We start from the raw sequence: 16952 nt of genomic DNA, 5'->3' as shown, positions 1-16952 counted from the left end.
CTAAGCCCGTGAGACACAACTACTGAGCCTGCGCTCCAGAGCCCACGAGCCACAACTACTGAAGCCTGCGCGCCTAGATCCCGTGGTCCGCAACAAAAGAAGCCACCGCAAGGAGAAACCCGCGCACCGCAACAAAGAGTAGCCCCAGCGGCAGCTCGCGGCAGCTCGCGGCAACCCAAGCACAGCAACGAAGACCCAACGCAGCCAAAAATAAATAAATAAAATAAATAAATTTTTTAAAAACTTTAAAAATTAAAAAAATAAATAAAAGCAATGTGAGGGCGTGGAGGCGAGCACTGAGGCCTGGCCTATCTCCCCTCCTGCCCCGGCCGCCCTGTGGCCCTTCCTCAGCCGCGCTCGCTTCCCGCACACCACCGAGGCCTGACCCCGGAGGGCTTCCAGACCCCGAGGCCCAGGGCGGGGGGCCTGGTGCTGGGCCGGGAAGACCCCTCTGGGCCCCAGGGCTGGAGACAGGGAGGAGGAGGAGACAGGAGAAGCGGGGAAAGAAGACGAGGAAGACGCGGGCTTCCTGCCGTCTCTCTTGGAGAGGGAAGACCTGGCCGAGTGCCCGGTACCGGACCGGGAGCTGGAGGCCATGAAACTGGAGCTGTGGGCCATGCAGCAGGCCCAGGGCCCAGAGGGGGAAGAGGAAGACGCCGGGGCCCTGCTGGCCGGGCAGCTGCTGAGCCCCGAGCCAGACACCCCCATGGAGACGGTGGAGGCCGACCACAGACCCATCTACATGGGCAATGTGGGCTACGGGGGCTCGGCCCAGGAGCTGGAGGCCTGTTTCAACCACTGCGGGGAGATACCCCAGGTGGCCATCCTGTGCGACAAGCTCTCCCGACACCCCAAGGGCTATGCCTGCATAGAGTTTGCCACCAAGAGCTCGGCCCAAGCCGCCGTGGAGCTGAACAAGAGCGTCTTTTGAGGCCGGGTCACCAAGGTGCTGCCCAAAAGAAACAACTTACCAGGGACCAGCTCCACGGACCGCGGGGGCCTTCAGGGACACCCAGGCGCCAGGGGGGGACCCTCCGCCCACAGCAGCCTCCAGGGTAGGGCCCGTGTCGGACCACGAGGGCGGAACCTGGGGCGTGGAAGAGTCTCCCCGTGGTATTCACCGTACTGAAGGGAGGACCCGATTTTGAGAGTGAGGCTGCAGCTGGGTCGAGTGTAAACACCTGTGCTCCTCGTAGGATCATTTACTCTGCGCAGAATCACTGCCCCACCCCCCTTCGCTCGGCGCGAGGACGGCTCAGAACGCACGGCGGAAGCCCCCGGTCACGAAACAGCGCACGGGGTGGACCTGGCACCGGGGCTAGTGGGGGCTTTGGAGGGCACCGGGCAAAGCTGCGGCAAGGTGAGGCCCAGGCGGCGCTGGGTATGCTCCCGGTCAACCAACGCCTTTTATAGAAAAGTAGAATCGTGTGTCTTAATGGTTATTTTTTTAAAACAAGCAATGTGAAAATGGAAATAGACCCACAGACACAGAAAATGAACTTATGGTTACCAAAGGGGAAAGGGGGGGAGGGATAAATTAGGTGCTTGGGATTAACATACACTACTATATATAAAATAGATAACCAACAAGCACCTGCTGTAGAGCACTGGGAACTATACCCAATATTTTGTAATAACCTATAATGGAAAAGAATCTGAAAAAGTATATATATGTGTGTGTGTATGTATATATGTCTGTGTAACTGAATCACTGTGCTGTACACCTGAAACTAACACAACACTAAATCAACGCTACTTCAATAAAAAAATAAAATAAAAGCAATGTGAGAGGACTGCCAGATATTAAGATATATTACAATACTACAGTAATTAAGTTAACATGGTGCTGTCACATGAAAGGACAGATAGATGAAAGGAACAGAATTTAAAGCCCCCAAAGATATCCATCAATAAATGTGTGTATAAATAGATAAACATTTAACATATGATAAAGATGATATTTTGAATCAGTAAGAAAAAGATTTTTTTCAACAAAATAAAATAATGTTAGGAAAACTAAATAGCCAGATAACAAGGCTGCCACACATTGCAAATATTTTTTCCTAATTTGTTGTTGGTCTTTTTACTTTGTAGGTGGTGTTTTTTTGCAGTGCAGGTGTTTTTTATTTCTATTTTGCTTTATGTAGTCAAATACATCAATCTCTTTTACTATGACTTCTGGGAAAGTCTTGCCCATTTTGAGATTAAAACTATTTTCATATTTTCTACTAATACTTTATGACCTTATTTTTTTAATACTTAAATATTTGCTTCACCTAGATCTTATCTTAATGGAAGATGTGACGTGAGGCCAAGTTTATTTCTCCTAGTGTGATTTCTCAGAGAACCAAGGTGTGTTCAGAAAAGAAAAGTGATTCTTCCTCTGCTTCTAGGACAAGAACCTGCTCCCAACTGCAGAGAATCAAACAGCCTGCACTGGTCAAAGCCACCTCTTCAGCTCTAATCCTGAGAATCTTCACAATAAAACCAGTGGCTGCACTGCCTCCAAGATAAAGGTCAAAGGCAGGCTGAAAGCACTTCGACCTTGCCCTGCTTTTCAGTGCAATCTCCCTCTGGCTGGCTCCCTGCCCCAGGGCACCCTCATTCATTATCTGGATGAAATGCCTTGTGCATACTGGGATTCACTCTTCACCACATTCCTTGTCTGGCTAACTCATTTTTCAAATCTAAAGTCAGTCATTACAGGGAATTCCCTGGCGGTCGGCACTTCTGCTGCAGGGGGCACGGGTTCAATCCCTGGTTGGGGAACCAAGATCCCACAAGCTTTACGGCGTGGCCAATAAATAAAATGTAAAAAAAAAAAGTCAGTCATTACCTACCCCTGAGCTGCCTTGCCTTACATCACACACACACACACACACACACACATACACACACACACACACACATTCCCCACCCACATCTCTCCCTCTGGGCCACAGGCACATGCCCCAGACCCCTCCACTCACATCACTACCAAAGCAGAAGCCACATTCCACATTGTGCTGTCCACTACTGTGTATCTTCCCTGCTGGACTCCAGACAAATGTGCCCCCTGCTTCTGCCCTTCCCCCACCTAGTGCAGAGGGACGCTGAATGAATGACTCCAGAATGAGTGAAGTTTCCCACCCTGCTCCCTTAGTAAGTATTTTTCTAATGCCGAGAATGGTAAAATCATCAGGAAGAATGTGATGTTCATAGCAGTGATATATGTAATGTCCAGAGTAATGCACACTATAAATGCTTCATTTCTAACAGAGTGATACTCAGTCCGCCATTCTGGTATACAACAGCATGGTAGTTTTTGCAAAAATGGCCCAAATTATGCTCTTCCCTGTATCCATACCTGTTTTCAGTGTGATTTTACAGCATCTTCCATACAGAGGTGGAGTCCTTGAGGCTGACCTTGGAACTTGCTTTAGCCAATTATGCGTGGCAGAAGCCACACTGTTCCCATTCCAAGCCCAGACCTCAGGAGTCCTTGCATGTTTTTTGCTTTTCTTGGAACTCCATCCAGCCATGTGAAAAGTTCCATCTAGCCTTCTGGAAGATGAAATACGTACGGTCAAGTCATCTCCATCACACCAGGTGACCCTGCAGCACCCAGTAGCAGACTGTCTAACTGACCAGCAGCAAACCACAGGCATACAACTAACCCTAGTCAGGACCAGTAGAATCACCCAAACCCCAGCACAAATTGCTGACCCACAGAATCATGAGCTAAGCATACTGCTTTTTTTTTAAGTCACTAAGTTTTGGAATGGCTTACTATAGCAAAAGCTAATTTACAACTGGTTATTGAATTGTTGCAGTCCTTCCATATCAGTTAGTAAATATCCACTACCAAATTCGCCACCACCAACAAATGGACCCCTGACCACTCTACACCCAGCAACAAGAGCTAATGCCAGGTCCAGCAGGGGCCTTCAGTACATGCTCTGTTTCTATAGCCTGGTCTCTTCTGACTAATCGATGTTAATGAGGTATCAGTTGTTAAATATTTTTCAAATAACCTCTGATCAAAGGGGAATGACTAAGTGAGCTATAGCGTATCAGAATATTACATTGTCACTAAAAATAACCATATGAACTGTCAGTCCATAAAACCCTGTCTATAAAATACTGTTAAATGGAAAAGAACAGATCACTACCAATTGGTATGCACCCACTGTAATAACATCAAATGTCTATGTACACAATGACAAAAATGAGAATTGAAATTATAGTACCAAGAGCTTGGTGTTTTTGTTCTCTGTAATTATTTTATTCTAGTGCATAATAAGACAAAACAACTCTAATCTTTCTAAGTAGAATGCATTTGGAAACTTGTCTTCTTGGAATTGAATTTTCTCAGAGCAAAGTCCTGACATTGAGTAGAATGCATTAAGAAAAAACTATTTCGTTTCCTATAGGCAATATACTCTAAATGTCTACTTAGATTTCTAACTTACTTTTAAAAGCTAAAAAGTCACAAAATGAAAACAAGGTCAATGTGTTCTAGAATAGATCTTGCTTATTTAAGCAAATACTAATTCACGTGTGGATAACTTTGCTCCATCAGCTTCTCTCCCCCATCCCAACATGGACAACAGCCCTGTTTTTACCAAATCAGCCCTCAAAATTCTTGTGATGCAAAATCTAGAGGATGAGTATACCAGACATTGCCAACTTCTTACCCAATATCTCTTCTTCCCGTCTTTATTAACAGGACCCTGATTTTTTTTCCCAGGGTTGCAAGGTGACAGTTATACTTACTTCCCCAGGATCCCTTGCAGCTAGTGATGGCCATGTGATCATTTCTGGCCAATTGGATGTAAGTATCAATCTACTGGATGAGGCTTCAGGGAAAGTAATTGTTTTCCCAATATAAAGAAACCATTCAGATAAAGAGACAAAGAAGATGTGGTACATATATACAATGGAATACTACTCAGCCATCAAAAAGAATGAAGTAATGTCATCTGCAGCAACATGGATGGACCTAGAGATTACCATGCTAAGTGAAGTAAGTCAGACAGAGAAAGACAGATATCATATGATAACACAGGTAGAATCTGAAGTATGACACAATGAACTTATTTACAAAACAGAAACAGACTCACTGACGTAGAAAACAAGCTTAGGGTTACCAAATGGGAAAGGGGGTGGGGGAGGGATAAAATAGGAGTTTGGAACTAGCAGGTACCAACTACTATATATAAAATACATAAACAACAAGGTCCTACTGTATAGCACAGGGAACTTTATTCAATAGCCTGTAATAAACCATATTGGAAAAGAATATATATATTCATATATATATTCATATATATATATGAATAACTACTGTACACCAGAAACTAATGCAACATTGTCGCCAACTATACTTCAATACAAAAAAATTTTTTTTTTAAATAAAGAAACTATTCATCAGGCACATGTCTTCTGCCTTTGTCCATTTCCCCTCTTCTGGCCTGGAATGCAAACACGATGCCTACAGACGCAGCAGCCATCTGTGAGAATGAAGAAAGCTACACAGCCTAAATGGCAGAGCAGAAAAGCAGAAGGACCTGCTGGACCAGCTGTGGAGCACCTTGCTATGGACTTTTCTGGGGGGAGAAAAAGAAACCTCTTACTTGTTTTAGCAACCATAGTGAGGTTTCTGTAACATGTAACCAGACACAGCCCTGACTGATATAAAGGTGGGATGGGCATTGAGAAAAAGGAGGATGGGACAGAGGGTATGGACAGAGAGTCCAGGCCAATCCATTTATGAAAGAAGTAGACGAGAGGAAGGAAGGGGCAAGAGAAGATCCAGCCCCAGTCTGTGGTTAGGGAGCCGTGTGGGTGTTGGCACAGAGGCCACCCGGAGAAGCTGAGAGGGGAGAGGAGGAAAGGGCTTTGGAAGTGTTACTAGAGCTCAGGAATCACATCCCCTTAAAGGTCTTCAACAGAGTCCTGTAACAATGGAATTCCTTCTCAGTTACCTCTGGCTGCTTCATTTTATTTTTGTGAATTGGGGAGGGGTGGCGGGCGGGTTGTCTCTGCGGTGACCCAGCCATGTGGAGCCCCAGGATTTACTAGGGTTATGTAAGCATCAATTCAGGGAAGTTTTGAAAGAGCAGAGACAAGGCAGCTGGAGATGTGAGGTCAAGTCCTCATCCTTTCATGATTTGCTGTGGAATCTCAAGCCAGTACATTTCCAAGTGTGGCTTCAGATCCCCCTTTGTGAAAGAGGGGAGCAGATCAAACGTGCCAGAGGAAGCCTTCCAGCTCGGTTCCTATAGTAGTCCAAGCGTTACTGCAAGAGAAGCATATCTGGACTCCTAGAAGGATATCCCTCCTTTGGGTAGCCTTCCTTTTTGGCTTTGATGGAAATACATGGTGTGAAGAAAAGAAGCACATGCAGCAAAAATGAAGGCCATCCCAAGTCAATAAACATCTGTTGACCAGCTGCTCTGAATTGAGCACTCCCATGAAGATGGCTAAAGGATACAGTCTAAGCTCCGTAGCCAGGGGCAAAGCCCTCCCCACCCAGCCCCCTCTAATCCAGGGCCTTTCTCCCCCTGTCCCCCACACACATCCTCACTTCTGGCACTCAAGCTGCTCACAGCATCCTCAGCCTCTTGCGATACTCCACGCCTCCCTCAATCTCCTCCAGCTATACCCTCTCTCCACGGGAGATGCCTTCCCTTTTTGACCTGGAAAAATCTTACTCATCCTTCAGTGCCCAGACCAAGCATTTTGAGAAAATTAAAAGCAGCTAGTCATTGGCCCAGGTGCTACCAGCTAGGCTGTGATGTTCCCCTCATGAAACTGACAATATCATAGACTATCAACGCCAGTCGAGAACTCCAACAAGACACAAATGATACCACTCGGGAATCATACCTGAATAGAAATTGAAAACAAAGACACTGTGCAACAAGGAGAAGGACCACACCTCCCCCCCTGAGGCTGACGTGAGCTGCCATGGCTTCTTTTCCAAGGACATCTCCATCCCCACTCCATTCATCCCACCTCCTAGACTAAAGGTATTAAGATGCCCAGTCACCAAATTGCCCCTCTTTCTAACAAGACTGACCCAGAAGAGACCCCACTTCCTTGTACTCGAGTCAGCAAACAGAAGCCCAAACCTCTATGAAGCGCCTCCGAACCGCTCTTACCCAGACACTCCATGGTTCCGTGGGGTGCATGTTCTCTTTTCATGTAGCAGGTTACAAACCCAAGTTCAACTACATGTGTATTCCTGGTGCCCTTGGCAGGTGGTCAGTGACAATCTCTTCCTCTCTGACCTGCTCCTATCCAGCAGAGCAAAGCTCCTCTCCCACGGACATCTACATCCCGTGTGCATACCTCTAGCTGCTGGAACACTCTGCTGTAACATCTCTCCTCAGTTCCACTCTCTCACTACCTCTCTCCCCAAAGCCTGTTCATCCCCTCATGACAGGGTTCACCTCTTCCTCTGCACTGAGCAGGTCCCTCGGGTGTCTGTGGAACAAATGTCCCAAGACCCCACACCACAAATCAGCATGGCTAGGCCCCCGAGAGTCTCAACCCCAAGCACCAAAATGTTCATAACTCTTCCCCCTTCGCGGACCACATATCACGTGGAACCACAGGACGGGAATATTAGGAAGTCTGTCTTCATCAGCACTTCCCATACTGCATCTCATTTTTGCCGTGTGCGCTGTTCTTAAATTTGCAAATTTGCCATCACTGCTGATCTCCCATCGAGGCCACCTCTGTGACTTGAACCTCCCCTGACAGTGCGATGCCACGTTATTGCAGAGGATTGCAACGGCAGGCAAATAACAGGAACATAAGTTAATGAGTTGAGAGCACCAAGCTCCTTCACCAGAGGGAAGAAAGGAAGAGTCCTGAGGTTTAAATGATGTCCATAAAACATCTGCAAAGAGGAGTCAGAGGGGCTGCTGGCAGCCTAGCAAACAGCAATTCTAGGAAGCAGCCTTTTAGAGATCAGTATGTCCTGAAGTGTACCTTTCTATTTCTTTTTCAGTTAAAACACATCGACGTGGAGGCCAGCTGCATTTGTCCTGGCCCTGGCACGACAGGACACCACCAGGAACGGCGGCAGCAGCCCATCTTCAAAGGCTCTCTGCAAGAAACTGCATCTGCTTTCACCAAGGAAAATGTGATTTTGCTCAGCCTTATGGAATGTGGAACAAATACTTTTTTAAAAAAATGACAGGTTTGGTTGGGGTTTTTCCTCCCTCTCCAAAATGGTTCCCTAGATGACAAGGGTAGTGCAAACACCACTCACTCACCAAAGCTTAAAGTAAAAACTTCTTAAGTCAGACAGAGAGAGACAAATATATGATATCGCTTACATGTGGGACCTAAAAAAATGATACAAATGAACTTATATACAAAACAGAAAGAGACTCACAGGTATAGAAAACAAACTATGGTTACCAAAGGGGAAAGGGAGTGGGGGAGGGATAAATTAGGAGGTTGGGATTAACAGATACACACTACTATATATAAAATAGATAATCAACAAGGACCTACTGTACAGCACCAGGAACTCTACTCAAGATCTTGTAATAACCTATAATGGAAAAGAATCTGAAAAAGAATATGTATATATACGTATAACTGAATCACTTTGCTGTACACCTGAAACTAACGCAACATTGTAAATCAACTCTACTCCAATACATTTTTTTTAAAAAAGAAAATTTCTTGTCTGCTCCCATTTCCCCACTCACTCCTGCAGTATCAGCCCCCATACTCCAGTACCTCATCAGAAAGGAAATAGGGTCACAGACACACACACCGTAGAGAAGGGGCCCAGGATGACTCTCTGAAAAAGAAGAGAGTTTTTCTTGTTGTCTCTTTTGCCGTTGTTGAGGGGAAGTTGAAATATAACAAAATGGCCTCTTTTCTTTTTTTTTCAACAAAAATTAATTCTGCAGCCACAGGAAGGGTTGTAAACCAGATGCCACCTCTCAATAGTTTAAGAAACATGTGACCTGGAGAATCATCTCAGTTTTGTCACCCGTAAAGCTGGGTTCTTTTATCTGACCCCAACATCAAAGGGATGTTATAAGAAACATTGGTACAATATCTTTAAAGTGCTTGTGATTTCTCAGAGAAAAAAAAAATTGAATATGAGGTGAGACTGTAAAATAAAGCGTAGGCCTGTCCAAAAGTGAATGAAACAAGTTCTTAGACCACATGCCACACTGGCCTTGCTGCTCAGAATGCCAGCCTGGCCACAGCTGGGGGAACACCTGGGCTCTTGGGGAGCACTGCCCAGCGTGCTGCCGAGCTCTGCACCTGAACTGCACTGGAATCGGAGACAAACCTGGTTCCTGAACACGGGTCTGCTTTGTAGTCACAGCATGGAGGGCCTCCAGGGAGTCAGAGGGGAGGGTCCGTCCTCCCACCTCACCACTGAGTCCTCCTGGTGCCTGAGCACCACTGCTGCTGACTCATCGCTTCACCGTCAGCACCAGCTACTCATCATCATTCCCCCCCTAGACTACCAGCGAAGACCCAGCATCACTCCACCCACACCTCTCATCACCCACCATCACCTCCCCACCAGCACATGCTGGTTCGCAAACTAACCCTACACACGGAGGGCGGAGAAAGATCAAGGATAGAGGCAGCCACTCCAGATGGGGAGGCGGCAGGTGTGACAAGCCAGGGAACTTGCACATGACGCTGGTCTTGGGCACCACACGTCAAGGGGATCTCCCGCCCGCCTGCCAGAATCTTACAAGTTTATACAGAGGCCTTAACTGGGTTCAGTCACATATACTCTCCAGATGGTTCCAACACCTTACTCTCTCAAGGCTGTGTCCTTGAAACCGGCTCCACTGGGGGATGGCGAGTGGAAGGTACATTCCAAGGACAGGGGAGGTAGGGGAGGGGGTGCAGCTCTCATGTCAACCTCAGAGGAAACAGGGTCCAGGGACCTGAGACCACTGGTCCAGACTGTCTAGTAGATTCACACAAACCTTTACATTTGTCATCAGAGAACATTTAACAAGTTGCCTAGGGCAATAATAATAATAATAGCTCATAATTTTGAGTGCTTACTATGTGTCACAGACCATTCTAAGAGCTTTTCATGCATTAGCTCATAATAACTTCAGGCAGAAAGTGCCATTACTGCGCCTATTTTGGATCTGGGGAAGCACAGAGGCGAAGTCATTTGCTTCAAGTCCTGCAGCTAATAAAGTGTCAGACCCCCAGCCCCAGAGCCCACGCCTTTGACCACTTTGTCACACTGTCATCTCACAAAATAAATCTAGGGCACGTTAGTGAAGAGCATTTGTTAAGTTCCCCAGGTTATTGGGGTACCCGTGCCAGAAAGCCAAGCAGAAGTTGCAGCCGCTCACACTCTGGGCTACTGGTATTTGCATGCCCCAAGTACACCACACGCTCAAGGACAAAGCTACAATCCTCAATGATAACAGCCAAGCATGGCGCCAACCACGTACACACTTGGTTTTCTTTATTCTCACAATACTCTCGTGAGGTAGGTGATATTGTTCCCACTTTATACAAGAGGAAACTGAGGCTCAGAGCAGATCAACAACTTGCCTGATGGGCATGCAATAGACACACCTGAAAAGATCCTGTTCAGAGTGGTCACCTGGACCCAACCTGTGCTGAGTTCTGTAAGGAGCTAGAAGCCACAGCCCTTGGGTCTGGTCTGTGCTGTGGCCTCAGCACCCAGGACGGAGCCTGAAAGGTCAGCTCCTGTAGATGAAGGCATGCATGCTTGCAGGAAGGAATGAATGACTGAATGAAACAGTGTTGCTCATAACTAAAATAAGAGCCAAATATACCTGGAGAAAACCATAGTTAGAAAAGACACACGCACCCCCAATGTTCATTGCAGCACTATTTACAATAGCCAGGACATGGAATCAACCTAAATGTCCATCGACAGATGAATGGATAAAGAAGATGTGGTACATATATACAATGGAATAAAAAAAGAATGAAATAACGCCACTTGCAGCAACATGGATGGACCCAGAGATTGTCATACTGAGTGAAGTAAGTCAGATAGAGAAGGACAAATATCTTATGATATCGCTTATATGTGGAATCTAAAAAAACGGTACAAATGAACTTATTTACAAAACAGAAATAGAGTTACAGATGTAGAAAGCAATCATGATTACTGGGGGGGAAACAGAGGAGAGATAAATTGGGAGATTGGGATTGATATGTACACACTACTATATATAAAATAACTAATAAAGACCTACTGTACAGCACAAGGAACTCTACTCAATACTCTGTAACCTATATGGGGAAAAAAAAAGGGGGCTATATGTATATACCCAACTGATTCACTTTGCTGTACAGCAGAAAGTAACACAACACTGTAAATCAACTATACTCCAATAAAAATTTTTTTAAAAAAGAAAAAGAAATGAAAAATTCGAGCTTATATTGAACCAAAAAGTACAGAGTACCCATATCCTAGAGATTATTTAATGTTGTGATATTAAATAAAGCTAGTATTTTATAATTTAAAAAATAAGATAAGAGCCAACAATCCTTAAAGGTCAGAAGAGCAGGAAGTGTAACAAAGGTTAATTTTAGAGTCACTGCGGGAGGTGGGAACACAGAACCACCCCGTCCACCAAGTCATTTTCCTCCAGGCCGACCTACTTCGGGTCGAGTGAGGGTTTGCAGAGCTGTTCCTCTGTTCCAGGCTGACTTGTGAAAGCGGCTGCTGCCCTTTGCAATTAGACACTCTCAGACCTCCATTCTGAGCCCTTAAATATATACAGTGACCTATGCGCTCATGTGGCCAAAGAAGGAGGAACATGTGAAATTGTTCCCATTAAAATCAGCCCTGGGACAACCACCGCGTCACCAAGTGGCAGGCCTGGCTGGGTCCTCGGTTTGTAGTATAGGATCGCGGTCTCTCTGCGCCTGTAAAGTTCCGGTTTTATAAAGTCCCTCTCTCCTACCGCATCTCCCGCCTCTGCCCCTTCCCCTCCCCCACACAAGTGCAGCCACTTCCAACAGCCGCTGACTTAATGAAAACCCTTCAGCTTTGTTTCTACCCTAACAGCGGATCTGTTCCTACCAGAATAACAAACCAAGTATGCTCTCTGCTTCGCAAGTTTGGGTGTTTTTTGTTTGTTTGTTTTTTGTTTTTCTTTGGGCGGGGAGAGACAGCAAATGAGGTGTGGGCACTAAACTAGTTCTCATCCGGTGCCTGGGAGACTCACTTTTTCGCATCACGTCTTCCTGGACTCACAATAAAGGTTGCTTCATCTCTTGGCGGGGTATCAGCTTCAGAGCCTCATCACAGGACCCCAATTACGTTGTTAACAGTAAAGAAGAAAGCTTGAACCAATTTTAGAACAAGAGTTAAGAGGAATAAAAATCCCCGCTGTGCTCTTTTAAAGCATTAGTTGGGAAATAGTTCCCTCCTGTGGTGTAAGTGGAAATTGCCGCTCTTACCCATTGGAAAGTTTTCCAATGTCTAGAGGTTAATAAATTTTGTGCGCTGCTATGAACCATACGGGCAATCAGGTAAAGCCTATGGACCTCTTCCCAAATGCATAAAGTAAAATACATAAAATTACAAAGGAAACCAATTATATTTAGATTTATTTATCCAATTATTAAACAAGTGGGGTCTATACTAATATATGTGCTTTTTTGACAGTAAATAACAAGACCTAGTGGTAGGTCTATTTACCATAAATGCAAAGTAGTGATAAGTATAAATGACGTTTTGAGAAATCAGTGGCAACTGTAATGTGATATACAAATAGCTAGGATTTCGAGACGGGACAAAATCACAGGTTCTAGTAGTACTGCAAAGGTCAATATTTGACCTTTTGTCACCATTTATAATTGAAGGAATTCTATATTTCAGTTAGAGCTTAGTAAACACAAAGCCTCAGTCTTTCCCCATTCTAGTAGAGGAGGAGACCTCCTGAATTCCATCCCCTTGGGGACCCCTTTGGGGTTGGTGGAGCCCAGCTAGTCTCTCCACCTTAATCTATTCATGGAGCAGTTTCCCCACATGAGGCAAGGAGGTTACCAATTTTGTAGTATTTCAGGGGGAAAATGCTACTGTTACCTCCAGGGTGTGAGAACTGGGGAATCTGAATGAAATGGCTATTCCAACACTTCACGTAACTGAAACAACACTGCTCTGAAAACCAGGACACCAGCTTCTCTTCCATCCTGGCTAAACTGGCAGAAATGGAGGCGAATTTCAGCAAGATAAAATACATATAACCCTAAAGTCAGAGAAGGGCCAACAATCTCACCAAATTCTCCCCAAGTTATGGGGAGTTTGCAGGTGCTGAGAACAATGATAACAGCCAGCAGCTCTGAGCACCTACCGGGGTCGGTCTTTCAGGCGCTGCTCCTTTGCTGCCGCACCATCAGGGAGATGGAGGCTTACAGTCCAGAATCACAAAGGACCCAGCCCAGGTCAGGCTGCTTCTAACAACCAGCCTTTGGCCTTCGCACAGCGCTGCTGGTGGTTTGTAACTTTGGGATTTTCAGGGGTGAAATCTGAAACTAGCCCCGAACTCGAGGGCAGGGGAAGAGCAAACAAAGCGGCAGCCAGTCCAGATCATAGGCGGCGTGTTAACAAGCGGAGGAGCTTACCTGCGAGGTCGGTCTTGGGCGCTGCAGAGTGAGTGGGTCTCCACATCCACCCACCCACCAGAATCTTACACGTTTCTGTAGAGGCATACTGGGTTCGATCATGTATACCGTCTAGAGGGTCTCAACACTGCGTACCCTCTCAAGGCTGCATCCTTGAAACCCTCTCCACTGCGGGAACCACAGGTGGCGCGTGCATTTCAAGGACTGGAGGGGGCGAGGAACCTCCTATTGCCCGGCTCAACTGCAGGTCCTGGTCGCTCGATGACCTCCCCCAACAGCTGCCTCAGTGGGAGGGACCCTGACCCCAGGAGACCCCAGTGATACCCACAACTTGGAATGAGAAGTTGAAGGGGAAGTGTGTCCTCTGGGAAAAGCAGCACATGAGCAGAACCCGGCGTTCAGCGGAGGGCCTCGCAGCCGTGGAGAATGACACAACAACACGGGCAACCAAGGACCCCCTGGCTGGAGTGTCCGGCCCACTTTCCACAAGCCTCTCATCCACCAAGCAATTCCACAGCCCGTCCAAATGTGCCCCTTCTCCCTGCTGGACTCCCCAGACCTCACCTGACTGCACCCCTCTCCTGCCCAAACCTTCTTGGGGCCTCTTGCCAACAGAGCTCTCTCACTGCTGCCCTTTCTCACACCTGGACTCCTCACACATTGCCTTTGTCCAAACACTGCCCAACCAGCCCACCACCGCCTCCCTGCTACACACACACACACACACACACAGGGTGAGGGGGCTCTCCCTTGGCCATCTAGACACGGTGGGAAGCGATGGAGATGAGATGGCGGAGTTGCAGGACTTGAGCTCATCTCCTCTCACGAAAACCCCCAAATCACAACTAACTGGTGAACAACCATCAACGAAAAAAGACTTGGAACCTACCAAAAAAAGATATCCTACCTCCAAAGACAAAGAAGAAGCCACAACGAGACGGTAGGAGGAGCACAATTGCAATATAATCAAATCCCACAAACTGGAAAATAATTCTGTTGCAGAGGTTCTCCCACAGGAGTGGGAATTCTGAGCCCCACGTCTGGCTTCCCAGCCTGGGGGTCTGACAGCGGGAGGAGGAGCCCCGGGAGCATTTGGCTTTGAAGGCTAGCAGGGCCTGAGTGCAGGAGCTGCACAGGACTGGGGGAAACAGAGACGCCACGCTTCCTTTTTTTTTTTTGGCCGTGCCGCACAGCTTGCGGGATCTTAGTTCCCTGACCAGGGATTGAACCCATGCCCCCTGCAGTGGAAGCGTGGAGTCTTAATCACTGGACCGCCAAGGAATTCCCCTTAAACTCCACTCTTGGAGGGCATACACAAGGTGTCACGTGCACTGGGATCCAGGGCAAAGCAGCGACTCCGAAGGACCCTGGGCCAGACCTACCTGCAGGTCTTGGAGGGTCTCCTTGCGAGGCGGGGGTGGCTGTGGCTCACTGTGGGGACAAAGACACTAGTGGCAGAAGCCCCAGAGAATATTCCTCCACGTGAGCTCTCCTGGAGGCTGCCATTTTCTCACCAAGACCTGGCTCCACCCAACAGCCTGGGATGCCTCAGGCGGAACAAAGGAACAGGGCAGTAACAGAGCCCCACCCATCAGCAGACAGGCTGCCTAAAGTCGTCCTGACCCCAAGGCCGCCTCTAAACAAACCCACCCTTTGACACAGCCCTGCCCACCAGAGGGACAAGACCCAGCTCCCCACACGAGTAGACAGGCACTGGCCACTCCCACAAGGAAGCCTGCACAAGCCCCTGGACCAACCCCACCCACCATGGGGCAGACACCAGAAGCCAGAGGAGCTACGATCCTGCAGCCTGCGGGACCAAGACCACAAACACAGAAAGTTAGAAAAACACCACAGAGAAATATGTTCCAGAAGAAGGAACAAGATAAAACCCGAGAAGAACAACTAAGTTAAGTGGCGATAAACAATCTACCTGATAAAGAATTCAGGGTAATGATAGTAAAAATGAGCCAAGATCTCGGATAAGCACGGTGGGAAGTAACAGCAGTGGTGTCCCACCGCCTACGCTCTGCATGCACCCCCCTGGACTCCTGATCCACCCCAAGTCCTCCTCAGCCAGCTCACCAACTGCAAGCTCTATGGCTGAAACCCCGTGAAATGCCCCAGGCCTCCCCACAAGCACACGGTTGCCTCCTTAGGACACCGTTTCTGAAGCAGGGTGTCCCTTACCTGCCTCACCCCGCTGTCTGTCCTAAGCAGCTATCTCCCCAGAGTGCCCAGGCCACCCCATGAGGACGGGCTGAGGGTTGCCCTCACACTTGGGATGCAGGCTCCACACCCATTTCCTGAGAGCCTGAGACATATCCCCACGTGTTGGTCTCAGTGGCAGGGCCTGGCTCCCCCCACCCACTAGTACCGGCCTTTATGGCATCAGTGGTTGGAGAAGGTGTGAGGGTGAGGGTCGGTCAGATAGAGCTTGGGATGGGAGGTGCCACTCAGGTCTGTCAACACCTGTTCTGAGTGTCCAGGCCTTGCCTGTGAAGTCCAGAGCTCTGGGGAAGAAGGCCTTCTGACCTCCTCTCCTGACCAGTGGGTGCAGACACGTTCCAGCAGACTGCTGTGTGCTCACAAGGGGTACAGCCCCTGAAAGACTGCTGGGGAGTCCGCATCACCCACTGAGCCTCCTTTGCTCCGAGAGCCCCGGAGGCCCAGGGCGTCGCCCCTGGAATTTCATTCAACTCTACAGTTTCTCAGCTACCAACCTGCTGCATCTCAGGAATGAGCCCCAAAGAGAGGCAGACTCTTCGCCTGGGAACAAGTTGGAGCTTCATCCCCCAGCACCCGCAGCTTCTAGTGGGCTCATCTCTACCCATCTCTATAGCAAAACAGGCTTCCCCACAACTGGGGCAACCCCTTGGCCTGGGCCTTACATGGCATGACCAGGCTGGGGCCATTTTAGGATTCAGGCAGCTCCCTCTGAGGTACAGGGCACTTTCTGCTGGGAATGAGAAACATGAATCTCCTCAGCACTGTCTAATGAGTGATTTACCTTCTCTCCATCCTGCCAACCCCCATATCTGACCAGCAGGTAAAAGCATTCAGGTCACTCTTAAACATCAGCAGAGGCTTCCAGGAGCCCTGCTATTTCTGCTCACCAGTTCTCCAAGGGGGGTCTCAGCCAATCCAACCAAACGAATGCAGTGCTATTGTCAGAGCACGGCATGGTATGCATGGCATGAACATTCTTTGCCCTCCCAGAGATGGCCTGAATGCCATAGGCAGCTATGAATTGAAGCTGATCAGCCCAGGTACATAAGAAATATCTATTTATTGATTGATTCAATTCTGACTCTGAAGCCCATCCCACAGGGTGATGA

General features: G+C 47.7%; 1 protein-coding gene across 1 annotated transcript; it reads left to right on the top strand.

Moving 5' to 3' along the window:
• Positions 1–385: 385 nt before the first annotated feature.
• On the top strand, positions 386–8188 carry LOC309638141 (embryonic polyadenylate-binding protein 2-like; the record flags this gene model as incomplete). Its single annotated transcript, XM_082413755.1, is given in 4 exon segments — positions 386–928; positions 932–1055; positions 1197–1360; positions 8000–8188. Coding segments are annotated over 4 exon segments (1020 nt in total), but the record flags the coding sequence as incomplete, so codon positions are not given.
• Between the last annotated feature and the right edge of the window lie 8764 nt (positions 8189–16952).

The sequence above is a fragment of the Balaenoptera physalus genome (genome assembly GCF_965194825.1).
Source record: "Balaenoptera physalus genome assembly, chromosome: 11".
NCBI classification, from domain to species: domain Eukaryota; kingdom Metazoa; phylum Chordata; class Mammalia; order Artiodactyla; family Balaenopteridae; genus Balaenoptera; species Balaenoptera physalus.
This window is presented reverse-complemented; position numbering and strand designations above follow the sequence as displayed.